The following is a 27,531-nucleotide window of genomic DNA, read 5'->3' as shown; positions in this document are numbered from 1 at the left end:
AACACCGGGGATCTTTCCCAAGGCAGTGTCTCCCCAACAGCAAACCGGGGAAGTTTTACACTAAGGGTGCATGCATATTCATGAATGGGCCTGGGCAGTATATGCATATTCATGAAGGGGTTTTGAGCAGAGGAGAATTCAAAAGAGAATTGAGGCAAAGGTTGACAGAGTCCAAGCTTTAGCTGATTGAAGTCATGAGGGTCAGAAAAGGTCAACAGTTGATCTGGTGGTTGGTTGCAGGCTCAAGAGGAGCGTCATTTGAATTCTGTAAAACAGCTCAAGAAAGTGTTTCAGGCTAATCTTTACCACTGAAAACAGATCTGGGAGTCTTTACAACTGATTTATTATCTTTGCTACTGCAACTTCTCTTGCCTGGTAAGAGTCCTGTTTGTTCCTGCATTATTTTGTTCCCTCAAGATCATTAATTACTGAGACCTGTTCAAGGGCAAGCACTGTGGCCAGGCTTAGATCACAAAATGGTTTAGGCTAAAAATGGCTTCTCTTATGTCAAGAAAGCCACGCCTGGTTCGTTTTCTTTGGGGACCCCCTACCTTATCTGCTTACAGTGGAACAACAGGTAAATCTCAAAACAATGAGAATGGTGCTCAGGTGGAGGTGAGGGAAGAGTTGTTCAGAGGAAGCGGCATGAGCACAACCTGAACCAAAGAGGGTGACAGTGGTCTTGGGGGGAAGATCGGGTGATTTTTTCACTTTCACATTTTTAAGTTTGTTTCATATGAAAAAATTAAGAATTTAAAGAGCCAAACAAAATAACCCTGTCTGCATTGGTTAGTATTAATCAAGATGCATTATTACTTTATAATTTAGATGTCATGAAAACCAAAATGCACTGAAGCAAAAAACCTCAAGCACTCAAGCATTTATTAAACATCACTCTGCACAGGATACTGTGTTTGCTATTTAAGGGATACAAATCATAAGACGGGGACTAATCCATTTCCAAAGAAAATTCTTAACAAAAAGCAGATATACAATAAACACCAAACAAGAGGTAAGGCAGTAAGAACTTCTATGAAGCAAAGACTTTACTCAGAACAAGATTTAAACTTACTGAACACAAGCTGAAGACCTACTACCTTCATCCAATCATAGGAGCGCTGTGCTTACCCCTAGGGACACGCTATCAGGTGGCAGTACAGACCCTTATCATTCCCCTCCCCTCCCCTCCACCCCAAGGGTAGCAACTTGACTTCCTCTCTGCCCCCTCTCCTAGTCTCTCTCACCCTGTTCATCCACCTCTCCCCTCCCCCCAATCCTTATTTCTCTCTACCTTGCTCCCAACCTCCTTCCCCCTCTAATATAATCAGGCTATGCCCACCCTTGCCCTGAAGGGCTCTAGCGAAGATCACCAATTACCGCCATACTGCAAAGTTAGTCCAATGATCATTTTTTAATTCTTATCATGACTCGTCCACCACATCTTATACTGCTTACTTCATTCTTCCCCTCCTTTATTTGGTGCAAGGCATGGTGGGTGATTCAAAGAACAGTGAGATGTGGTCCCTGTCCATGGTCGAGCAGAGGTAGACTGTTTTGTGAAAACATGAGTTCAGTGAATTACTCCTGGTGCAGTAGCGTAAGTCTGGATGGGGGCAGTGGGCCACACAGGAGGGAACAGCCAGTTTCACACAGTGAAGGACTGGGTACCCAGAGATGATTGTGACTGACGGCTGAGCTAAGTTGACAAGCAGTAAGACTGGGGGTGGAGGAGGGAGTTACAATAGAGGAGCTGTTCCAGGCATAAGGGAGCGGCATGATGCAAGGCAGGGAGGAAAGAAGGAGCATTCAGTAAGGTGGGAGGAGAAGACGCGAGAAAGGAGTGGTGACAGGGCGGCTGGGGGGAAATGAAGCTATGAATCAGTCATGAAGCTGACTACTCAGGATGAATAAAGATCAACGGCAGGCAGTGGGAAAAGAGGGTATAAAATGAAGCGGGAATGAGGTAGTATCCCATTCCATGCCGTAAAGTTCTTTCACCCGCTAGAGGCAAATCGTCAGCTCATCTCTGAGCATTCTAGCTTCAGAGGCAAAGGAGGAAACACGATCAGTGACATGATTTACAGTGTCCTCGAGATAAAAACGAACTTGTTGATTAAGAACAAAAGCTCAGTTACTTCTAGTACTATGTATACAGTGAGACATAGCTTGGACTTACTTTGTGGGCAATAAGGAGCCATCCTTAACTTCTATGCCTCCAATGCATGAGTCACGCCAATACGCCTCCAGCAGAGGATCATTTCATTTGGAGACCCACGGGTCCAGATATATTTAAATTCTAACGTGTTTACCTAAGTAGCAAAGCATAGTCCCTGTGGAGGCTTACTGATTAAGGTGAGGCCTGACCATGTAATTTTTTTTTGAATTTTATTTTTTATACAGCAGGTTCTTATTAGTTATCTATTTTATACATATTAATGAATACATGTCAATCCCAATCTCCCAACTCATCCCACCACTGCCCCCCACCACTTTCCCCCCTTGGTGTCTGTACATCTGTGTCTCTACATCTGTGTCTCTATTTCTCCACATCTGTGTCTCTATTTCTACCCTGCAAACCAGTTCATCTGTACCATTGTTTCTAGGTTCCCCATATATGCATTAATTTACGATATCTCTTTTTCTCTTTCTGACTTACTTCACTCTGTATGACAGTCTCCAGATCCATCCACATCTCTCCAAATGGCCCAATTTTATTCCTTTTTATGGCTGAGTAATATTCCATTTTGTATAAGTGTAACACATCTTCTTTACCCATTTGTCTGTCGATGGAAATTTAGGTTGCTTCCATGACCTGGCAATTGTAAATAGTGCTGCAGTGAACAATGGGGTGCATGTTTTCTCTGGGTATATGCCCATTAGCAGGATTGCTGGGTCATATAGTAATTCTATTTTTAGTTTTTTAAGGAACCTCCATACTGTTCTCCATAGTGGCTGTATCAATTTACATTCCCACCAAGAGCGCAAGAGGGTTCCCTTTCCTAAACACCCTCTCCAGCATTTACTGTTTGTAGATTTTTTGATGATGCCCATTCTAACTGGTGTGAGGTGATACCTCATTGTAGTTTTGATTTGCATTTCTCTAATAATTAGTGATGCTGAACAGCTTTTCATGTGTTTCTTGGCCATCTGTATGTCTTCTTTGGAGAAATGTCTATTTAGGTCTCCTGCCCATTTTTGGATTGGGTTGTTTTTTAATATTGAGCTGCATGGGCTGTTTATATATTTTGGAGATTAATCCTTTGTCCATTGATTCGTTTGCAAATATTTTCTCCCATTCTGAGGGTTGTCTTATCATCTTGTTTGTAGTTTCCTTTGCTTTGCAAAAGCTTTTAGGTTTCATTAGGTCCCATTTGTTTTTATTTCCATTACTCTACAAGGTGGATCAAAAAGATCTTGCTGTGATTTATGTAAAAGAGTGTTCTTCCTATGTTTTCCTCTAAGAGTTTTATAGCATCCAGCCTTACATTTAGGTCTGTAATCTATTTTGAGTTTATTTTTGTGTTTGGTATTAGGGAGTGTTCTAACTTCATTCTTTAAAATGTAGCTGTCCAGTTTTCCCAGCACCACTTATTGAAGAGACTGTCTTTTCTCCATTGTATATCCTTGCCTCCTTTGTCATAGATAAGTTGACTGCAGGTGCGTGGGTTTATCTCTGGGCTTTCTATCCTGTTCCATTGATCTATATTTCTGTTTCTGTGCCAGTACCATATTATCTTGATTACTGTAGCTTTGTAGTATAGTCTGAAGTCAGGGAGTCTGATTCCTCCAGTTCTGTTTTTTTCACCCAAGACTGCTTTGGCTATTCAGGGTCTTCTGTGTCTCCATACAAATTTTAAGATTTTTTGTTCTACTTCTGTAATAAATGCCATTGGAAATTTGATAGGGATTGCATTGAACCTGTAGATTGCTTTGGGTAGTATAGTCATTGTCATGATATTGATTCTTCCAATCCAAGAACATGGTATATCTCTCCATCTGTTTGTGTCATCTTTGATTTCTTCATCAGTGTCTTATAGTTTTCTGAGTACAGAACTTTTACCTCCTTAGATAGGTTTATTCCTAGGTATTTTATTCTTTTTGTTGCAACGGTGAATGGGATTGTTTCCTTAATTTCTCTTTCTGACCTTTCGTTGTTAGTGTACAGGAATATAAGAGGTTTCTGTGCATTAATTTTGTATCCTGCAACTTTACTAAATTTATTGATTAGCTCTAATAGTTTTCTGATGGCATCTTCAGAATTCTCTATGTATAGTACCATGTCATCTGCAAACAGTGACAGTTTGACTTCTTGTCCAATTTGGATTCCTTTTATTTCTTTTTCTTCTCTGATTGCCGTGGCTAGGACTTCCAAAATTACGTTGAATAATAGTGGCGAGAGTGGACATCCTTGTCTTGTTCGTGATCTTAGAGGAAATGCTTTCAATTTTTCATCATTGAGAATGATGTTTTCTGTGGGTTTGTCATATATGGCCTTTATTATGTTGAGGTAGGTTCCCTCTCCGTCCACTTTCTGGAGAGTTTTTATCATAAATGGATGGTGAATTTGGTCAAAAGCTTTTCCTGCATCTACTGAGATGATCATAATGGTTTCTATTCTTCAATTTGTTAATATGATGTATCACATTGATTGATTTGCATATACTGAAGAATCCTTGCATCCCTGGGATAAATCCCACTTGACCATAGTGTATGATCCTTTTAATGTGTTGTTGGATCCTGTTTGCTAGTATTTTGTTGCATCTACATTCATCACTGATACTGGTCTGTAATTTTCTTTTTTTTGTAGTATCTCTGTCTGGTTTTGGTATCAGGGTGATGGTGGCCTCATAGAATGGGTTTGGGAGTGTTCCTTCCTCTGCAATTATTTGGAAGAGTTTCAGAAGGATGGGTGTTAGCTCTTCTCTAAATGTTCGGTAGAATTCACCTGTGAAGCCGTCTGGTCCTGGACTTTTGTTTGTTGGAAGATTTTTAATCACAGTTTCAATTTCATTACCTGGGGTTGGTCTGTTCATATTTTCTATTTCTTCCTGGTTCAGTCTTGGAAGTTTATACCTTTCTAAGAATTTGTCCATGTCTTCCAGGTTGTCCATTTTATTGGCATAGAGTTGCCTGTAGTAGTCTCTTATGATGCTTTGTATTTCTGCAGTGTCCATTGTAACTTCTCCTTTTTCATTTCTAATTTTATTGATTTGAGTCCTCTCCCTCTTTTTCTTGATGAGTCTCGCTAAAAGTTCATCAATTCTGTTTATCTTCTCAAAGAACCAGTTTTTAGTTTTATTGATCTTCGCTGTTGTTTTCTTTGTTTCTATTTCACCTATTTCTGTTCTGGTCTTTATGATTTCTTTCCTGCTACTAACTTAGGGTTTTGTTTGTTCTTCTTTCTCTAGTTCCTTTAGGTGTAAGGTTAGATTGTTTGAGATTTTTCTTGTTTCTTGAGGTAGGACTGTATTGCTATAAACTTCCCTCTTAGAACTGCTTTTGCTGCATCCCATAGGTTTTGGATCATGTTTTTGTTGTCATTTGTCTCTAGGTATTTTTTGATTTCCTCTTTGATTTCTTCAGTGATTTCTTGGTTATTTAGTAGCATACTGTTTAGCCTCCATGTGTTTGTGTTTTTTACGTTTTTTTCCTTGTAATGGATTTCTAATCTCATAGCATTGTTGTTGGAAAAGATGCTTGATATGATTTCAATTTTCTTATATTTACTGAGGCTTGATTTTTGGCCCAAGATGTGATCTATCCTGGAGAACGTTCCATGTGCACTTTAGAAGAAAGTGTAATCTGCTGTTTTTGGATGGAATGTCCTATAAATATCAATTAAATCTATCTGGTCTGTTGTGTCATTTAAAGCTTGTGCTTCCTTATTAATTTTCTGTCTGGATGATGTGCCCATTGGTTTAAGTGAGGTGTTAAAGTCCCCCACTATTATTGTGTTACTGTTGATTTCCTCTTTTAGAGCTGTTAGCAGTTGTCTTATGTATTGAGGTGCTCCTATGTTGGGTGCATATATAGTTGTTATATCTTCTTCTTGGATTGATCCCTTGATCATTATGTAGTGTCCTTCCTTGTGTCTTATAACATTCTTTATTTTAAAGTCTATTTTATCTGATATGAGTATTGCTACTCCAGCTTTCTTTTGATTTCCATTTGCATGGAATATCTTTTTCCATCCCCTCACTTTCAGTCTGTATGTGCCCCTGAAGTGGGTCTCCTGTAGACAGCATATATACGGGTCTTGTTTTTGTATCCATTCAGTGAGCCTGTGTCTTTTGGTTGGAGCATTTAATCCATTCACGTTTAAGATAATTATCAATATGTATGTTCCTATGACCATTTTCTTAATTGTTTTGCATTTGTTTTCATAGCTCCTTTTCTTCTCTTGTGTTTCCCACTTAGAGAAGTTCCTTTAGCATTAGTTGTAGAGCTGGTCTGGTGGTGCTGAATTGTCTTAGCTTTTGCTTGTCTGTAAAGCTTTTGATTTCTCCATCGAATCTGAATGAGATCCTTGCCTGGTAGAGTAATCTTGGTTGTAGGTTCTTCCCTTTCATCACTTTAAATATATCATGCCACTCCCTTCTGGCTTGTAGAGTTTCTGCTGAGAAATCAGCTGCTAACCTTATGGGAGTTCCATTGTATGTTATTTGTCGTTTTTCCCTTGTTGCTTTCAGTAATTTTCCTTTGTCTTTAATTTTTGTCAGTTTGATTACTATGTGTCTCAGCATGTTTCTCCTTGGGTTTATCCTGCCTGGGACTCTGCACGTCCTGGACTTGGGTGGCTATTTCCTCTCCCATGTTAGGGAAATTTTCAACTATAATCTCTTCAGATATTTTCTCAGGTCCTTTCTCTCTCTCTTCTCCTTCTGGGACCCCTATAATGTGAATGTTGTTGCGTTTAATGTTGTCCCAGAGGTCTCTTAGGCCATCTTCATTTCTTTTCATGCTTTTTTCTTTATTCTTTTCCGTGGCAGTGAATTCCACCATTCTGTCTTCCAGGTCACTTATCCGTTCTTCTGCCTCAGTTTTTCTATTGATTCCTTCTAGTGTATTTTTCATTTCAGTTATTGTATTGTTCATCTATTTGTTCTTTACTTCTTCTAGGTGTTCATTCTTTAATTCTTCTAGGTCTTTGTTAAACAATTCTTGCATCTTCTCAATCTTTGCCTCCATTGTTTTTCCGAGGTCCTGGATCATCTTCGCTATCATTATTCTGAATTCTTTTTCTGGAAGGTTGCCTATCTCCACTTCATTTAGTTGTTTCTCTGGGGTTTTATCTTGTTCCTTCATGTGGTACAAAGTCCTCTGCCTTTTCATTTTGTCTATCTTTCTGTGAATGTGGTTTTGCTTCCACAGGCTGCAGAATTGTTCTTCTTGCTTCTCCTGTCTGCCCTCTGGTGGATGAGGCTATCTTAGAGGCTTGTGCAAGCTTCCTGATGGGAGGGACTGGTGGAGGGTAGAGCTGGGTGTTGCTCTGGTGGGTAGAGCTCAGTAAAACTTTAATCTGCTGATGAGTGGGGCTGGGTTCCCTCCCTGTTGGTTGTTTGGCCTGAGGCAACCCAGCAATGGAGCGTACCTGGCTCATAAGAGTAATTTTCAAGTGATAGATCTTAGTGCTGCTGAGGTGATAATGCAATCTTAAAACAGGTTTTTCAATTTTGCCTGCACATACAAATATCAAATAGGCCAGACCTTATCTACCATTCAGTGTTTCTGGGCAATACATTAATGCCTCAGTGGAAAGCATAAAGTATTGGAAAGAGTGTGCTTAACACCTTATATATGGTGGTTATAATAGTAAAGGTACTGTACATGCTTCAAAAACAAACAAATGGGGGGGGAAGTTACTGTTTAATGGGTACAGTTTTATTTGGGGATGATGGAAAAGTTCTGGCAATGGACAGCAGTGCTGGTTGGACAAAAATGTACTTAATGACACTGAACCGCATGCTTAAAAATGGTTAAAATGGTATAGGTGTTATGTTTATTTTACCACAATAAAATCAAATCCAAATAAAACCCAAAACAAAAAAGCAACCAAAAACCTGTCAAGCCAATGCCAAAGACCTATCATGCTGGATGCATGGTCTATATTCTGGTCCTGTCATCTCTCATCTCAATGCCAGTGACGGAAGAAAGCCACACAGACATGGACAAAAATTGGTGGATTTTTATACAGATGTGTTTTTGAATACAGCAGCAGAAATGTTAGCAGTGCCCACACCTAGATTTCAGACAAAATTAGCCTTTCATTTTCCCTTTTATTTCTCACTGCAGTTTCCCCTTCGAACATCTGTGTTTCTATACTAAGTAGAGCCACACAAAGTTTTCAGGATGCTTCAATCCATCCCTGAAAAACAGGGTAAGGGATTTATAAAATAGCCTTACATTATTCACTGAACTTTAAATGGGCAGTCAGGAAAATCTGTATAGCCCTATGTAATGACTATACATGGAAATGGAATACTTAGTTTGTACTTACTCGTGGGTTTGTTTATTCCCATCTATTTCCAAAAAGGATTCAGGTGGGTTAATTACTAATTATATTTTATATAAAAAGTGTCATAACAACACTCTGAAAAACAGACTGTATCTTACAAGATAAATGCTCTAGCCTATGTACAAGCATTTAAGGTAGACAGAATCTTTGCCTGATTAAAACAGTGGTATTAATAGAAAGTTTGTTCACAGATCTCTGGTGGCCCAGAAACTTAAAAGCTCTGTCCACACTGGGACTTAAAATAATTTCGAACACATTTCAGATTGAACACTATCCCCTTTCAACCAAACAGCTTGGAAGCCAATGGCTGTGACTGGGTTAACATGGCTTTAAAACTTTACTCATCAAGTTGTATGAGTTAAATGTGTACAGCTTTTTGTATGTCAATCATACCTCAAATAAAGTGGTGTAAAAAAAACTTCAGCATTAAGAGGATCATTACCTTTATCCTACTTTTTTGAGTTTCTCCTATTAAAAGGCTGAAAGAAGAGGTCATAAAATTAATGATATAAACATGCCAACAATTCTTACGTTATACCGATAAGTATTTTAACATGACCTCTGAACACTAACTTGAGAACAAATAGTACAAAGGAGCAAGATGTGGAAGAACTGTGGATAATGTCCAAATAGCCCCTCCCCGTTACTTAAGGTAACAGGAAATAGTCAGAAGGCACACACGCTCAATTTAATACCTTCATTGTTTATGGTTTCCCAAGAACTAGGCATCTTCTAAGAATGTCCAAAGTAACCCCGAAGCAACCAAGCTTAAAATATCAGCGCCAAATGTTTATTTAGCTTTAATGTACAATCCTGTAAACTCAAAAATAACGTAGTAAATACGAAGCACAGAAGGAAAATCAATGAAACCTACCACATTTAAAATAAACTGTAAACAGAAAATCCGGGTGAGTCCAGAAGGGGCTGCCAAGAGATTGCTACAATAACCTACTGAGGAAGTGACAAAAGCTTGAAACAGAATGGTGGCAGCAAGCAACAAGAGTCAGAGACATTCTAGACATATCCTCCCTGAATGAGGTGCAAGGTCACAGTCGGCCAAATGGTACAGTGTTGATTACGACAGTTTCTTAAAAGTACTGGCTTTTCCCCAAGCAACTAAATCTACTATGGTTTTCCCCAACTTGCAAAATCTGCACATGTAACTGCGGATGAAGAATTATTCAAAACATTTGTGTGTGGGCTACTGAAAAACTTACGTGTATCTATTTTGGGTGACTAAATCCAGACCTTCCCAATTTGTCCTGTTGACATCTTTAAAATCATTTTCAAGGTCACCTATGCATTCACTCTACAAAGAAAATATTCTAGAACTAAAGACCAGTCATAGAATAATCCACAGTTATAAAAGAAGGTTCTTTCATGTGACTTCAGTTTAATAAATCAACACTTCCCAAATACCTACCATGTACCTGGCAAAGAAAGGGCTCGTTGCTGAACCAGTTTAGAAAGATTAATGAGATATGGGTGGTGCCCTCCAAATATTCAACGTGCAATCTAGTGGAAGACGTGCAAGTAAACATATGTTTATACAAAGTGTGGGAATACGTGAAGAAGTCACTCTCAGGGGAACCAGGATAAGTTTCCAGGCAAACTTTCCAGGCAGAGATGACATCTGAGCTGTAATGATGACTAAGAATTTAAGGCAGGAAAAGAGAATATCAGGTGTAAGGGGAAGAGCAACAGTCCCACGCCTGAAAGAACAAGGTGTGTGTCTAAGAATATCTGGCATAGCTAGAGAGGAGAGTAGCCAGAGGGAAAAGATGTGGTCGTCAGAGATGAAGCTTAAACGTGGGTCAGATCACAGAGTTTACACTGAATCTGTAGTAATGGAGAGTCTTTGGATGTTTTGCCAGGGAGTGATAAGATCCATTTTACACTTTACAGATAACTCTGACACATCAGTGTCCCATTGCCACTGTAACAATTAGCATAACTTGGTGGCTTAAAACAACAAAATTGTAGTCTTTCATAACTCTGGAGGCCAGAACTCCAAAATCAGTTTCAATGAACGAAAACCAAAGCGTTTGCAGGACCACCATCCCTCTGAAGGCTCTAACGAAAGTCCATTCCCTGCCTCTTGCCTCTGGTGGCTTCCAGCTTTCCTGGGCTTGTGGCCACATCACTCTAATCTCTGCCTCCATCCTCACATTGCCTTCTCCTCTGTGGGTCTAATCTCCCTCTACCTTTCTCTTATAAGGATACTTGTGACAGCACTTAGGTCCCACCCAGATAATCCATGATGATCTCACCTCAAATTCCTTAACTTAATCCCATTTGCAAAGATCTTTTTTTCCAAAAAAAGGTTACAGGTTACTGGGATGAGCAGGTAAACGTATCCTTGGGGGACCATTTTTCTGCCCACCACACCTGACAATATGCGATGTGGAAGATGGGCTGGCAGGGATAATGACCAGAAGCGGGAAGACAAAGCCTGTGGGCTCAAAAGCTGAACTAAGGCCCCGACAGTGAATACTGGGGCAGAAAATAGGAAGAAAAAAGAAGACAACTAGATACTTAGATATGGGGAGGGTGTGAGGAAAGGGGGTAAGAGATGACTTTCACATCTGTAGTTTGCATGGTGGGTAGATGATGATGCCATTAGCCAAGACAGGGCATATACAAGGGGGCAGATCAGGATGACAAGTCCAGTTTCCACTACACGGAGTTTGAGATGCTTTGGGCCAAAGTGAGTATTTTCAGTAAATAGGTGGAAATCCTCAGCACATCATTATCTGCCACAACCAACTGGTCTTCAAGTTCAGTCAACGTAGCCTTTAAAATGTATCCCCAAATTTTATTCACTCAAATATCTGAACTCCTAACAGGTGCCAAAGTCTATGCAAGTTGCTAGGGATGCAAAGTTCCTTAAGGGATTTACAGTCTGGCTGAGTGGCAAGGCTGACCAAAAAACATAAGCATACAAAACTTCAACTACAGGAAATGCTATGGGACTGTGATGCATGGGAGCCTACAGCAGGGATTTCATCAAGTCAAGAAAGTCAACCAGGCTTCCTTGAGGGACAAAGGTCAGGATATGTATTCATTAAAGCAATAAAGGGAGGAACTGAAACTTCCCATTCTCACTTAAGTTGCTTTTATGGAAATTCCTGTCACCTCTCATCTAGGACACTAGGACCTCAAATCAATCTTTACTCCTAAAATACTCATATGCTAATAGAATGTAAACTCCTAAGTAGGGACCATGTCTTATTTTCTTTGAATTTCCAATTCTTAATATAATGCAAGAATATTATAAAAATTCCACAATGTTTACTAAAAAAAAAACTTTATAAAATATTCAATACTAATCTGACATCACTCTGTATACTTAATCACGTTTGTCAGCTGCCCACCACTTAACAGGCTAAAATGAAAAATCTTCAGCAGAATCTTCTCACAAGACTCATTACAAGCTGGTCCTAAATTACTTTCTTGGCTTCATCCCATCACTATTTCTCAGCATCCAATACGCTCACCCCTGCCTCAGCCACAGTGCATTTTCATGATGCCTTTGAAAACTACTTTTCTCTACCTTTGCATGTGTTTTCTTGTTCCACAAAGCATATCTGACCACCATCTTATCCGTCTGGAGAACTCCTTCCTGACTCTTCACAACACCCCTCAAGCATCACTTATTCTGTGATGCTCTCCCCAACTTTCCCAAGCAGTTAGCTGCCTCTCCTCTGAATTTCTGTAACACTCCTTACGTATGAGTTGGTGACGCTAATTCATTTACTTGTTCAATAAATATGTATTGAGCGCCTCCTTCTCCGTCTGTCTAGCACTAGTGTAGGGGCTGGGATGCATCCATGCACTAAGCAAAATGCCTCTCTCACTGAGGAGCTTATATTCTACTTGTAGAAGATCTACAAATGAATGAACATTATGTGTGAAAGATGCTGTATTTTTTTGTTGTTGTTTTTTGGGTTTTTTAAAGGCAAGAGAAAAAGGATAGAAAATGATACAGTGAAGGTCTTTCTGAGCAGAAAAAGGAAGGAAGTGGGGGAGTAAGCACTGTAGACATTTGGGATTAGAGAGCTCCAGGCAGAAGGAAAGTGAAGGCCTAGAAGAGAACATGCTTAGCAAGTCCAGGAACTTGCATTGAGGCCAGTGATGGAAGGAAGTGAGTGAGGAGGACAGAGCAGATCTCAGAAGGTGGCAGATGGCCAGAACAAGGCCTTCTGGCTTTTATTCCAGCCAGGAAGCAAAGCCATTGGAGGGTTCCATGCAGGGAACTGACATGAACAGATTCACGTTTGGAAATGATCACTCTGAATGCTGTTATTTAAAATATTGCTGGAGACGCGGGTGCAAGCAGAGGGACCAGTCAGAAAGCCCCTGTCAGAAACCAGGTGAGAGATGATGGGGGCCAGGGTGGTGGGAGTGGAATGATGAGAAGTGGTCAGACTCTGCTATATGTTGTAGGTAGAGCTGACGGAATTTGTTGATGGACTGAATGTGAATGTTGATGGACTGAAAGACAGAGCCTCCATCTACCAAAGTATGGACCACAGGAGGGGCAGGCTTGTGAGCAGAAATCAAGAATTCTCTTCTGGACATTCGAAGACACCTTGGAGATCTCATTAGATATTTAAGTGAATGTGCCAAGTAGACAGTTAGACAGGAGTCTGAAATTCAGGGGGCAAGACTGACTGAGTCTAGAGACATAAAGTTTTGGACTTAGCAAAATTTGGACAATATTCACAGGCATGGGACTAGATGAGCTCGTGCAAGGCAAGCTGCTCAAGCTTTAATGTCCATATGAAGCCCCTCCGGATTTGAAAAAATGCAAATTCTTATTCACTAGGTCTGAGTCAGGGCCTGCGGCTCTGCAGTTCCAACAAGCTTCCAGGTGAAGGTGATGCTACCGATCCTGAGACCACACTCTGAGTACAAAGGATCTGAAGGGTGAGTGTAGAAAACAATGCCTGCACCCCAAGACACGCTAACATCTAAAGTCAGAAGGATACAAGACGACAAGCAAAGGGAACTGAGAAGTAAAATCAAAAGAGACTGGCACTCTGGAAAGCACGCAAAGAAAGTGTTTGGAAGGAAGGAGGAGTCAACAACTTCAAGTGCTGGTGAAAGGCCGACAAAGATGCGAACTGAGAGAGCACCACTCAGTTAGGCAGCTGAGTACGTGACGGCGGTGATTTAGTCGAGAGCGGCTGCAGGGGAATCGTGAGAATAAACATAAATAGAGGCTGTTCAAGAAAGAATTCTAGAAGAGGAAAGTGATGTGGATCAAAGGTATCTGTATAAGATACAGCATTCTGAAAGATAAGATAGCTGATGGGCATCAGGAATAACTGATTACCTGGGAGAAAGAAGGAGCTACATTAATGTCCTGATGTAAGTCAGAGGCACTGGGATCCCAGGCACATACGGAGGGGCTGGCGTCAGTTAGGGACATAACATTCTTCGATGTAGAGAAAGCAGAATATGCCCACACATGTACACAGCCAGGTGTGTGAGTGGAAACACGAGGAGTTTCTCAGTGACATAAATAATGTCCTCCGATGGAGCAGGACAGAGGATGAAGGTATTAGAAATTTTAAGTGAGCAAAGTATGAAATAAGCATGTAAAAGGAACTGACAAGGGAAATGAAGTAGGACTGCTGGGCAGCAAAAGGGCACCACAGAAATTAAACAGCTGTGGGTCTCAAGCAAGAGCTGCCAGCGTGGCCAGTCACTTGAGCACCGGTGCGGAAGGAGGGGAGGGATGGGCTGGGTGAGCACAGTGCAGGGAGAGAAAGGCAGGGGGGCGATTATATGACAGCCCGCGCCATCTGAGCTGGTAAGGACGGAACAAGGACACGAGCGGAGAGGAACAGTGAAAACACGGAGAAGACACTGTGGTTGGTCAAAGAAATGTTGGGATCAGGGTTTTTAAGAGAATGGGCTGAAAGACAGGAGACAGTGGTTAGATTGTGGGATGTATAAAACTGAGATGACAGCGTAGATATAGTCACTGAGAACGGCAAACTCCGGGGGCTGATCTTTGGGAGTGAGTAGCTCTGGTGGGCTGGAGGCCCAAACCCTTTTCACGTCACATTGTGCCCATCTTTCCATGCTCAGCCTCTTCCCCTGGACTGACTACGAAACCCTGATTCAGGGACTGGATCTTCTTTCCCTTGGTAGTGCCATGCCTGGCAAAGCACTGCACACAGTGGGCACTGGGTAAGTGTGTCTGGTTAAGGACATGCTCTCAACACTAGTACAAAATGCACATGGTTTTACAGTGAAATTTTTTTTTTTTTTTTGTGGTACACAGGTCTCTCACCGCTGCAGCCTCTCCCGTTGCGGAGCACAGGCTCCGGACGCACAGGCTCAGCGGCCATGGCTCACAGGCACAGCCGCTCCGCGGCATGTGGGATCCTCCCAGACCAGGGCACGAACCTGTGTCCCCTGCATCGGTAGGTGGACTCTCAACCACTGCGCCACCAGGGAAACCCTGCTGGATAATTTTTTAATGTTATAAACACAAAACAAGAGTAAGAGCCCCTGGCACTATTTAGATTTTCTCCAGAGTGTCGTACCATACTACATACAGAAGGGGTTTAATAACAGCCATACTCTGTGGTACCCAATTTGCTGCACATCATATCAACCAGTGAACTTGTTTTGTACTGGGCAACAGAGGAAATACAAAAGTTAAGACAACAAGGTCTCTGTCCTTAAGGGAAATGCAGGGTTTGGGGGAAGATGAGGAACAAAGACACAAAAAGTTATATAACAAGAAAAAGGGCAAGAACAAGGTAGTATGGCTAATCGTCAAAAATAAAATAAAAAAAAAGACCAGAGAAAAAAGTGTTGGGAATACAGAGGAGGGAGAGATCTCCACATCCTAGGCAGGTCCAGACAAGAGTAAAGACTCACAGAAAAGGCCCAGATAAGAACTGTACAGGTTATTTCATACTAAACTGTAGAAGAGGACACCAGGCTCAGAAACATAAAGAACAGAGCGCACAGCCTTTACGAAAAGGTCACGGTGCTCTTCGGCTTTCCTGCCAATACCTCTGATCACCTGGGTCAAATCCTGCGTCTTCTATGTGAACTGTCAGCAGAGATGTCACTTCTTTTCTCAACTATTACCAGTTGTATTTATTGGATTAAACATTATTCCACATGGGTCATAACTTCCTGCGTTACTCGCCTCCGGACAAAACCAAAGTCGCTATTTTAACACTTTCCATTCTAAAACCTTTGATTTAAAAAGACGTGAGCATCGACTCTTGCAACTGCTGAGAAATGCTAAAGCTGGCTTCAATTTTGTGACATAACGTTCTACTGCTTTTACCAATCTACACTATTGGATTTGTATGCATTATTCATGCACATTTTAACCAAAATAGCATTAAGAGGAAAACCTAGCAAGAAAGGCTTTCTTGCACAACTGATCTCATCATGTTTCTAAAAAGGAAAATGAACAGACAGTAAGAAAGACAATACATTTTGAAGTTTTAAAATTCAAAAGGCAGGAATTTTAGTGAAACTGCTATCTCAGACCAGTGCTAAAGAATAACAGCCATTAAGTTATTTAACTGGTAACAAAACTGGTAACTGGTAAAATAATGCCTTAGGACATCCATAAAGCCAAGCACCTTTAATTTTCTCCCCCTTAGCTACTTTTTCATCCCCCCCCCCCCGCCCCCGCTCTGGGAGCAAGTCTCATACCTCCAACTTGGTCATAAATTCCTCAAGAACAAATTTTATCTTTTAATTACATCTCATCCCAGCTCACTCCTCTGTCACCCACCCCTCCTCTTCCGCATAGCATCCAAAGTGGTGCATGCAGACCACGTGAAATTCGCAAGTGATACTGCTTCTTTTGTGCTCTTTACTGAAAACCAATATATTTTTAGGGAGGACAGAAATATCAATGACATTTGTTCAACAACCTGCATTCAACAAGCATTTACAGAGCAACTCTGAGTCTATGTTAAGTACCTCAGGAATATAAATAGATAGGGTCTCTACCATCATAAAGAGACAAGCACAGTACAACCAAAGGGCTATGAAAGAGGTGTAAACTGAAGGAACACAAAAGGAGAAACCATTAATTCTGCCTGGGGGAGTGAGGAAAGGCTACCCAGGAGAGCTGATGCTTTAGAGATATTCAAGAGCTTTGGTAGAAGAAGGGGGTGGCATCAAGTGAGGGTGAAATGAAAAGGGCAGAACGATGGAAGGAACATGTGGAAGGCGCTGCTTTATTCCTCCCTAAAGTGGTACCTTCTACATATTTCTGTTCATTTGCCAGCTAAATGGAATTTTTCCACAGAACGAGTTAGCCTCTAGTTTCTCATTAAACCTTTTGCTTTAACACGCATGAAGGTTTCGCCCCTTTCCCAGGAAGTGCTCACTCACAGGTAGTAATATCAGAAATCTCACTCGATTTAACTACTTCATTCCTTAAGCACACACACAATGAGGACAAGATATGATGCTTCATTAGATGTAGTTCCTTCTAATCAGGTTACACGACGGAATTCAACCAAATTGTGAGAAAGAATCTGTTTGCTTTATGGAATTTTATGAAATCTTAACTCATTGAGCATACTGGAAAAAAATTAAATAATCAAAAGATCCCATAGAGCTGGAAAAAAATACACTACACTGTAGGCTTATATCAAGTTTTGTCTCACCCACTGTATTAGATTTTCATTGATCCTGCTTATCTGAAAAAAATTTTAAAGGGAAATCAGGAAGTCACATGGACTTAATTTTAAAGGAAGTAAAACAAGTTGTAACTGACTTTAAAAAAGCAGTTTAAGCATTTCGTGAAAATAACTTAGAAATATTTTAAGAGAAGTATCTTTAAAACCCTTTTTCTCACATCTTTTATTTTATTTTATTATTAAAAAAAATTTTTTTTTTGGTGGTATGCGGGCCTCTCACTGCTGTGGCCTCTCCCGTTGCGGAGCACAGGCTCTGGACGCGCAGGCTCAGCGGCCATGGCTCACGGGCCCAGCCGCTCTGCGGCACGTGGGATCCTCCCGGACTGGGGCACGAACCCGCGTCCCCTGCATCGGCAGGCGGACTCTCAACCACCGCGCCACCAGGGGAGCCCTCACATCTTTTAAATACTGATATTAGGATAGGCTTGATTTAATCTATTATTCTGATTCAGCAATTTAAAAAAGCTTTAAATGAAATACATGTTTGTATACTTGTTTTTGTTCTCTCTTACCTCTGACCCAATAGCCTCTGTCACTGCTGCGTTGTGAGGATGGAGGAGGCCCGGTGTGGCTGGAGCCCAGCGAGTCAACGAACAAGGGACAGGCAAGGTGTGGGTCACGTCAGGAGCCTTGAAGGCCCGCTAGGGAGTCTGGATTTTATTCTAGGTGCAGTGAAGAGCCACTGAAGGATCCTAGGCTGGGGAATGTGATGATGTGATTGTCTGCAAAGCATCAGTGTGGGTGGTGCATACGGCGTGAACCTCAATAAGGCAAGGCTGGAAGCACAGTGATCAGTTAAGAGGCTGGACAAGAGCGTGTGCAGCGCAGGTGACGGTACTGCGAGCGAACAATGGGCAGCCCCTTAGTGTGCCAGGCACTGTTTTAAGTACAAATATTTATTAGTTTATTCCTCCCAATAATCCTATGACCTACTTGCAGATGAAGAAATGAGGCACTATAAAGTGAAATCATTTCGCAACGGGTACAGGAATTGGTAGAGCCATCTCTTATCAACAGCCTTCCAGCTGCAGTACCTACACTTTTAACCCGCACCCTGTAGTAACAGAACATATTAATAGGTGGATTCAAAGTAGGTCGCGAAGGTAGAATGGACGGACCCCGGTCTGCGTTTCATGGAGGTGGCACGTGAATGCCATGAATTACTCCCAGGTTCACAGCTTTAGGACAGGAAAGAGGTGCCACTTACTAAAATGAAGCAAACTCCAGGAGGAAGATCAAGAATTCATCTTTTCTTTATCCAGCAAACAGCTCAGTATATAAGTCTCTCACAAGAGGTTAGGGCTGGAGAAATAAATTTGGGAACTGCGGTAGTCAGAACAATGGCCCCCAGTGATGGCCGTCCTAGTCTCTGTGGAACCTGTGGATGTGTGACCTTCCACGGTAAAAGGACTCTGCAGGTGTGACAGAGTTAAGGCCCCTGACATCGGGAGGTTACCCTGGATTATCTGAGTGGGTCCACTGTGATTGCTATGGTCCTTGTAAAAGGGAGGAAGGAAGGTCAGAGTCAGAGCGACTGGAAGATGTCAAACTGCTGGCTGTGAAGGTGGAGGATGGGGCCTTGAGCCAAGGAAGGCAGGTGGTCTCTAGAAGCTAGAAAGGCAAGAAGGCAGATTCTCTCCTAGAGCCTCCGGAGGGAACAAAGGCCTGCCAACACCTTGACTGCAGGACTTCCGACCTCCAGAGCTCAGAGAATGAATCTGCATTACTTAAGCCACTACATTTGTGGTAATTTGTTATGGCAGCAATAGGAAACTATTACAGGAATTTTAAGTTAGCATTTAAGATAATGTGGTATTGAAAGAGTTAGGTGAGGGAGCTTAAGAGGTACAAACTTCCAGATGCCTAGACTTACGGTGATCATTTTTAAATGTACAGAAATATTGAATAACTATGTTGTGTAACAGGAACTAACGTACTGTTACAGGTCAATTATACTTCAAAAACAAATTTAAAAAACCCACAGAGAAAGATGAGATTTTTGGTTACCAGAGGTGGGGAGTGGGGGGAGGGGGAATGGATGAAGCTAGTCTCAAAAGGTACAAACTTCCAGTTATAAGACAAATAAGTACTAGGGATGTAATGTATAACATGGTAAAGATAATCAACACTGCTGTATGTTGTTATACATTAAAGTTAAGAAAGTTAAACCCTAAGAAGTCTCATCACAAGGAAAAAAACTTTTTCTATTTCTTTGATTTTGTATCTATATGAGATGATGGATGTTCACTGAACTTCTTGTGACAATCATTTCACGATGTATGTAAGTCACATCATTATGCTGTATACCTTAAACTTATACAGTGCTGTAAGTCAATTATTTCTCAATAAAATTGGGAGGAAAAAAAAAGAAACTGTGGATGAAAGAAGCAATAACTAAACAAAAGTTCTGGAGAAGGCACAAGGAGATGGGTACCAGAACAAATCAGGAGGGAATGGCCTTAATGAAAAGGGGACACTTCTTTTGTAACAGAAGAGAAAGAGGAAAGGGAATGGAGGTTAATGTGTAGACTGTAGTGAGAAGATGAAGTCATTCCCAAATGAAGGCTTTTATGATCTCAGTGAATTACGTGGCTAGGTCATCAGCAGGGCAACACTTCAACCCTGGGCATCTGATTCGTAATTTTAATACAGTTTTACATTGGACCAAATGATTCCTGAGATTTGTAGTAGGAAATAGTAGGAGTGGCCAAAGAAAAGCTACTATGTTCAGGCAAATATAATAGAACTCAGGTGGGTCATTCAGGGCAGGGATGAGTAAACTCAAGGCACCTGTCCTTCTAGCTCCTTCTCTCCAGCCACGGTGGAACACACTGACTAAGCTAGGCACTGGACTCAGCCTTGGGATCCTTCTCAACACGGCAACCCATCAAGCAGGCAGTACTGACTGCAAACCAATCTGAATTGGCACTTGAGATGAAATTCATTTGCCAATCCTGACCCAGGGACTGCAGTTCTTCTTATCGCCTTCTCCCAGAGGAGACGACTATGGAAATAAATGTGAAAATATGACTGAGAAGTAGAAAGATGACAGTAGCCGCTAAATGTCTATCAAGAAGAGAATAACTAAGAAAACTCTACTAAATCACATCATAGACTTTTATGCAACCTTTAAAAAGAATGAGCTAGAGTTGTAACACTGATGGGAGAGATTTCCAAGATACACTGTTACATGAAAAAGCAGATCTAGAACAATTATACAGCTACTTCCATTCATGATTCTTTAAAAACCCCATACGTACACATGCATATATCCACGCGAATGCTTTAAAAAGGTCTGGAAGAGAATCTATCAAGCTGTTAATAAGAATCTCTGAGCAAGAGTGCACAATTAGGGTAAGGGATGAAGGGAAAATTTCACTGGGCACTATACATACTTTTACATTGAATTATTTATAACAAATACCTTTTTTAAAATAAAAATTAAATTTTTCCTTTGTTTTTAAAAGGACAGCAAAGATGAGCAGCTGAAGTGTCCAGGTTCTTTTACATTCAGACCTCTTTGCATTTAATCCAATAATCTGTCTGGCAGCTTTCCTTTTTGGATGCCCCAAACAGAAGGAATACAGGCGGTAACAGGACTGGACATGGCAGAGAGTAGATGTGAAGAAATGTCAGCAGCCTCAAGTGTCCTTCACCCTCTCCTCCCTCCTCCGTCAATCAGGTTAAATACTTCCTTTACCTCTGCCACTCATTCCACTGCTTTCACATCCGGTCTCTACATTCTCTTCTCAATCTGACTCACTATTTTCCCAAATACCACATCTAACTTCTATCATCATAGTCATTACAATCCTTTCTCTAATTATTCCCAAATCTGGCTATTAGAATTAGCTTTTCCGCTTCTTTTGATCATGTCACACTTCTAAAATTAATGTTCCTATGTGCTGTTTATCTTCTATGATGAATCTCTTCTCTGTATATCCACCAACATCATTTTCCTTGTCCTGTATCATCACACCATTTTAACTTTCTTAACCTAATCTTCTTTAGTTCTCATTTCTACAACCTCTCACTGTGCTTCTTTCCCTTTCCTATCATTAATTTGACCCTTTAATTCCATATCCACTGAGGTCTCCTGCTTCCATGGTCAAGTTTTGTGAGACCCATCAATTGTATATGTTCATCTACTTAGATAAGCACTTAATTTCTTCGCATAAAAGAATTGTTTTCCATCTCGCTGATCTCCAACCACCCGCTCCCAGGCTCCCTTCCATGACCCCGCCCACATCTACCTCAAAATTCTGAAGGAAGTTCCTAAAAAGTCAAAACTACTTAGCAGTACCTCCTCTCAAAAGTCATTCTCACCTCTCCACACACATCTCCCATTTTTTGAACACGTGGTACCTGTCAGGCACTGTCCCAAACACTACTTACACATGTGAACCCACTTAATCCTGACTCAACCCACTGAAATGGAAACTATAATTATCCCCATTTTAAATATGTGAGAGCTGAGAACCAGGAAGGTCATGGAACTTGCCCACGGTCACACAGCTGACCAGCGTCAGGGGCAGGATTCCAATTCAGGGAATCTGACTCTGGAGTCCCTGCTCGCTGCCAGTATGCTACGTCGCTCTGACGCCTGTATCTCTGAGGCCAAGTTAAGCTCTTCCTTTTCTCTGTTTCAGCTACACCGCGGTCTCACCTCTCCTTTGGCACACAGCATACCACACTGTAGCCAACTCTTCTTATATGTGTCCTTCACTCTTCGACCTCTCTGAGAATAGAAACTATCCATCTCTCTACCCTTTAACACAATAGCACCTTGCACCAGGAGGTATTTAACAGTCATCAAATAAAGGAACAAACCAGATTCACCGCACTCTGGCCCCAGCACAGCATATGCTGTCAACAAAGGCAGACTCAGTGATGACTTTCATTTCAAACTTTTGGGCTTCTGCCTTAATAATGTCACACAAAAAGTAGGTCATCTGGGGAGCTGAAGTGATACATTTCCATCTGTTTATTTCAGGAAACTCAAGGTGACATCCACCCTAAGAAGACATTTAGGTGGTCAACTGTGAATTACCAACAACACAGATGGCAGGGTTCTAGAATTACCTGACAGTGCATCATAGAACTCGTCCTCACTAAGGATGCTGAGAGGTGGGGAGCCTTTAACCAGAGACTGTTCTAATTCATGATGTTCAGTGGCTAGAGTCGCCAGCGCTTCTGACAAAATTTTGTTTTTTTCTTGTTCCTGTTCCAATTTAAAATTCCTCACCTGGAAGAAAACAGATATACAAAAAAGACTTCAGAGTGACAGGAGATATAGACTTACTCAAAAGGTTATGAAAATTATTCACTTCAGATCCACTTCAATTGCAACATCAGGAATGAAAACAGTCGTGCTACATACACATGGATGGATGAGCAAAATTACTAAGCTAATTCTGTTCTTCCCATGGGGTCTTTTCTCACAACACTGCCAGCTAATGAAAATAGATTAAGAACTAGCAAACAAATTCAGCTCAAATGATCAGGATCCTAGTATAAGGGCATTAGCCAATTTGAAAATCATATAAAATTTTTAATAGAGAATATTTCATTCAACATTAATCATGAAATTAAGAAACCAGTTTTTGAACAAAATAAAGAATTGAAACCACTGTAAATATTAAAATGTGTACCACATCAAAGCATAAGACATAATCCGCTAGTTCACCTCCAAAATAGTTGGTATATCAAATGAGGGGGAACAAGAGGCCAGGTAATGACATTTTAATTGCCATTTTTCAATTACATATTTTGATTCTGGTTCCATATTTTACCTTGAATCTAGTGTGCAAAATAAATAATAGATTACAGAGAAAGCAAAGCCTTAATCCTTTGAAGATACAATCTGTTCTTCCTATCTAATTCAATAGCATCTGAATTTGCAGTTAACTAAAACCATATAAAATGTAAGTAACCTAACTCTCATGTAAAACAGCAGGTACTAGATTTGGTATGAACAGTTTCACCTATCCTCGTATCAGAACTCTGAAAACCACAACTATTCCATTATCTCCCTCAACTTCTAGAGCCCACGCGGCGCTTCAGGCAGCAGCCTGAGGAGCTGGTCATCTCAGAAGTTTCCTGGGCCTGCTTCCTCACCTACAAAACTGGGATTCTACTGCTGTCGAATAAACTAATTGGTGGCTTCAACACAATGGTCTTCAAATTAAAGAACAAACAAAAAAACTCTAGCAGCTCAACCTGTTTCTCAAATGTAATCTCAACAAATAAAACAGATGTTTCAGGAAGCAGAACTGCACAGGATGATGCCAGGTCTGGGTCAGGAGCCTCTTTGACTTTCCCCTCCAGGCCCAAAGCCAGGGGCTGTTCCAACAGTTTGAAAGGCACTAGATGGGGTGACCTCTGAAACCTCCTCCTGGTCAAAACATCTGCTCCTGGGTCTTGGAGCTGGCCAATCTCTCACCGCTGCTCCCAGCTGCTCTCTGCTGATCCTCGCCTCCCACTTCCTGGCACCCCTCTCAGTCTCCTCCCCTTGGTCCCCAAGGATGCAGCAGCTCCCTCTACGTTCTGACTTCACAGCCACGCGTTAGGTACAACACTCCAAGAATCCCAGATATGACTTAAAATACAGTTCTACCAAAATGCTAAGTTTGTAACAAAAATAGGGCTAAACCTTCATTATCTTGGGAACAGTTCCAGTCCTCAAGGCATCTTAGTATTTACTATCATTACAGTAACGAGGTTATTCTTATTAGAACTGCAATAATGAAATAAAAATTGCAATAAATGGTAAGCACTAATGAGCAGAAAAGACATGCAAAACGGAAAAACATTAAATATTTATATAATTATAATTTTTAAGGAATTGCAAATATTCCTATAATCTAAAATTTTATCTCCAAGGAGGAAATACTTTTACTATGGCTGAAGTCAACCTAGACCAAAAAAAAACAAAACAAAACTGTTCTTCCTCCACTTGATATGTTAAACAACTCACTTACCTATAAACAAGGCCTACAAAATTCACCACAATATCCAAAATGAACACTTCTTTGAATGGAAAAGATCAGCACTGCTGTAGATTCCAAAAACACCACTGCAGGAAGATCCGAACTCTTTTACACCTGCCCACGCCTCTCCCTTTAGCTTTATTCTTTTTTAGCTGTTCAAGTATCAAAATGCAAATGTGCTGTTGACACTGTACCTTTCCATGTAAGAATCAACTAAATTATGTCTTCTGGTTAAGAAATACGTAAGTTTCAGTACCTAAATTCATCTCGATTTCAGAAAAGTGGCAAAACAAATGATCGAGGCCCCAAAATATCGAGTTCCCTCAACAAAACCACATACAAAATCCTGAGCCTTTATCCACTTAAAGTAAGCGTCCCTGCAGTTCTGCCACCTTGACATCTGTTCTCACTTGCTCTTCAGAGAAGGAGGGAAAGGGGTGGGAGCAGAAGGGAGAGAAGAGGCTCTACCTACAGTTCTGGTTTTCACCTTATTTTCATCTGTCAGTTGATCTGAGGGCACTTGTATTAATTTCAAGCATAACAGGATCTTCTGTACTGAAGGTACCTTACCCTCAAACTTCCCACCAAATGGCAATACCTCCCCATCCTGTAAAGTGATGTAGCTGAGAGTAGGTGTGTCACAAAAACTGCACTAGTAAAGTGCTCTCTTGTTGCTTTAAAGAAGCATCTAAGAACATACTTAACTGCAGTGGATGCTTTTTGGTCAATTAAATCAATCAACTGGAACAGTCAACTGGAACAGTGTCATTCCAAATCTATTACAATCTCAGTATTTCAGAAACACTTAGGGGATATCCTGTACTGGAACTACTTAGTTTAGTGTGGAACTACTCATCAAGTGATACAGAGTACAAGTTCTGCATAAGGAACTTATGGGATTCTACTGCTGTCGAATAATCTAATTGGTGGCTTCAACACAGTGGTCTTCAAATTAAAAAACAAACAAACGGAAGAACTCTAGCAGCGCCACCTATTTCTCAATAGGTTCTTAGATAACTTATGCATAAAATCTTCATCTTACTTTTCAACTCTGTCTCTGAATTCTCATTTGCCAGCTTAGAAGTTATGCTGGAACAGAAACAGTACCTTTATGCGATCCCTCTCTGAAATTGCAGGCACAGTGCTTCACTTTTCTGTGTATCAACACTTGCACTGATACATGCATATGACTATGGTTTTTTAAATCCTCAAACTATAACTACCCTAGTTTTTATTAAGGGAACAAAGAACTTCCTTCCTTCACAAAATCAGTGAAGCCCAGCATGTGTCTGTAATTACATTAGGCCATTTCTAGCATAGGGTGAATTCTTCAAACTCACATATAAAATCTATGCCCTCAGCCACTCTGCCACACAAAAATCAACATATAACCAAGTAAACATAAATGCCAACCTTTTTATTAGGAACAACTTAAGGACTGACCATCACATATTTAATAGTTACACATTATTAATTATTCTTAATAGACACATTGCTCTGTGTCTGTGGCCCCTTAAGACTAATGCAAATTCAAGCCTTTCCAGTAATCTCCTCGCATCACTTCAACATGACCCCCTTTCATCTTACTCCATTTCATGCTGGTGGGTGAAATGCACGGTGAATACTTCCAAACTGTTCTTCACTCTGTCAGTGAATGGATGCCAGCAAAAGAATTCAGCGTCTTAAAAAGTCTCGCGCTAGCCAGTAAATACACACTGCATCGGCTCTCTCCTTCTATAAAGCACCCTGTTACTTACCTATGTTTCTGAGAGGTTAAATCAGGCAGAGACAATGATGAAATCTGGCAAAGACACACCACTAAGCAGGAGTAAGTGATTAGTATTCAGAGAACACTGTGGCCAATTATCCAATTACAGGTTACGTGACATTCTGGCCCTGATGATCAATCTAGTTAAGCTCTTTCAACTGGCTACACTCCGGTCAGTTCAACAGCATTAGTCTTTCTCCTTTCTTCTTTGTTACTGGATGTGTGGCTATAACAAAGGACATATTGGCTTATGACCAAAATACTACATCTTGAATTTAAAAACATCTAATTTTATTTCTTAGATAAGGAATTGCACTGGCACTTATTTCCGTGGTTAGAGGACCAACAATATGCTGACTTTTCCCTGCTACTGCCACACAGCTGTTGGAAAGTGGTTCTGGTCATTTACAGCTGGTAAGGGCTCTTCTGCTCGTTGAGGACGACAGCACTGCTCTGGGCGGGGCAGCTCTCATGTGAATGCAAGCAGACATTATTCCAGGTTCACAGCCAGGCTGAATCACACTCTCACCCCCAGGGTGCAGGACCATCAAGATCTGATCCCATGTCTCAGGCACGATCAAGTACGGAAACATATCCTCATGAGTGGATAGTATACATTTGCTTTGTTTTACAGATTTACAAAGCACCCTTGCACACATTAACTTTTAGGGTTTCGCTGACTCTAATGCCCTTCTTCTATGCCATCCCATCAATGCCTTTTCAACTGTACACATTTCCTTATGTTCCTGAAGCCTTTTCTTTCAGTCCTTCCTCTCACTAAGAAAGACACTTACTTAACTATAAATAAGCCTCAGTGGCCAAGCAGATTTGTCTGATAGGAGGAAATGGAGATGAGGTAGGATGTGCAAGGAGGCTGTGGTGGGGAGGGGAACTGCAGAGAGCTTACAGACCACTGTAGGAGTTCTGGCTTTGACTGTGACTGACAAGAGGAGCCACTGCATGGTTCTGAGCAGAGAAGTAACATTATTTGATTTACATTTTAACACAATGTCTTTGACTGATAAGCTGAAGAAGAGACCTGGGGGGAAGGTCAAGCTTAGAATCAAAAAGATCCCTAAGAGGCTACTGCAACAATCCAGGTAAGAGATGGGTAATAGCAATGGAGGTGATGACATGTAATCAGATTCTGGATGTATTCTGAAGGCACATCTATGGGACGTGAGAGAAGAATCAAGGATGACTCCATAGTTTTGCCCTGAGCAACTAAAGACAGCGTCATCATTACCCAATGCAGGAAGACTGCAGGACCAGGACAATCAGGAACTCATACACGAGAGTTACCATGAGACGTTCATGCAGATGTCATGTAGACAATTAGATAACCAAATCAGGTCTTCAGGGAAGAGGTCCAGGCTAGAGATATAACTCTGGGAGTCCTTTGCAAATAGATTATGTTTTAAGCTCTAAGACTAGATAGAATCACTAAGGGAGAAAGTGAGACGGACACAGGAAGAAATCCAAGGACTGAGATTTCCTTCTGATGGGAGAGACGAGAAAGAACCAGCAAAGGAAACAAAAAAAGAGGAGAGACAGAAGGAA

General features: G+C 41.0%; 1 protein-coding gene across 9 annotated transcripts in view; it reads right to left on the bottom strand.

Annotated features, from left to right (window-relative positions):
* The window catches only part of OSBPL1A (oxysterol binding protein like 1A), a 210,731-nt gene that overhangs the window by 69,376 nt on the left and 113,824 nt on the right, over nucleotides 1-27,531 (bottom strand). For 8 of the 9 annotated variants that reach the window (XM_082853217.1, XM_082853216.1, XM_082853215.1 and 5 more), the window contains one exon: nucleotides 22,297-22,459. The exons of the other annotated variant lie outside the window; for it this stretch is intronic. In XM_082853217.1, coding sequence (XP_082709343.1) covers nucleotides 22,297-22,459 — 163 coding nt within the window. The remainder of the gene's footprint in view (nucleotides 1-22,296; nucleotides 22,460-27,531) is intronic. 9 annotated transcript variants of the gene reach the window in all.

This window comes from Leucopleurus acutus (assembly GCF_964270905.1).
Source record: "Leucopleurus acutus genome assembly, chromosome: 13".
NCBI classification, from domain to species: domain Eukaryota; kingdom Metazoa; phylum Chordata; class Mammalia; order Artiodactyla; family Delphinidae; genus Leucopleurus; species Leucopleurus acutus.
The sequence above is the reverse complement of the archived record's forward strand: the minus strand, read 5'-3'. Positions and strand labels throughout refer to the sequence as shown.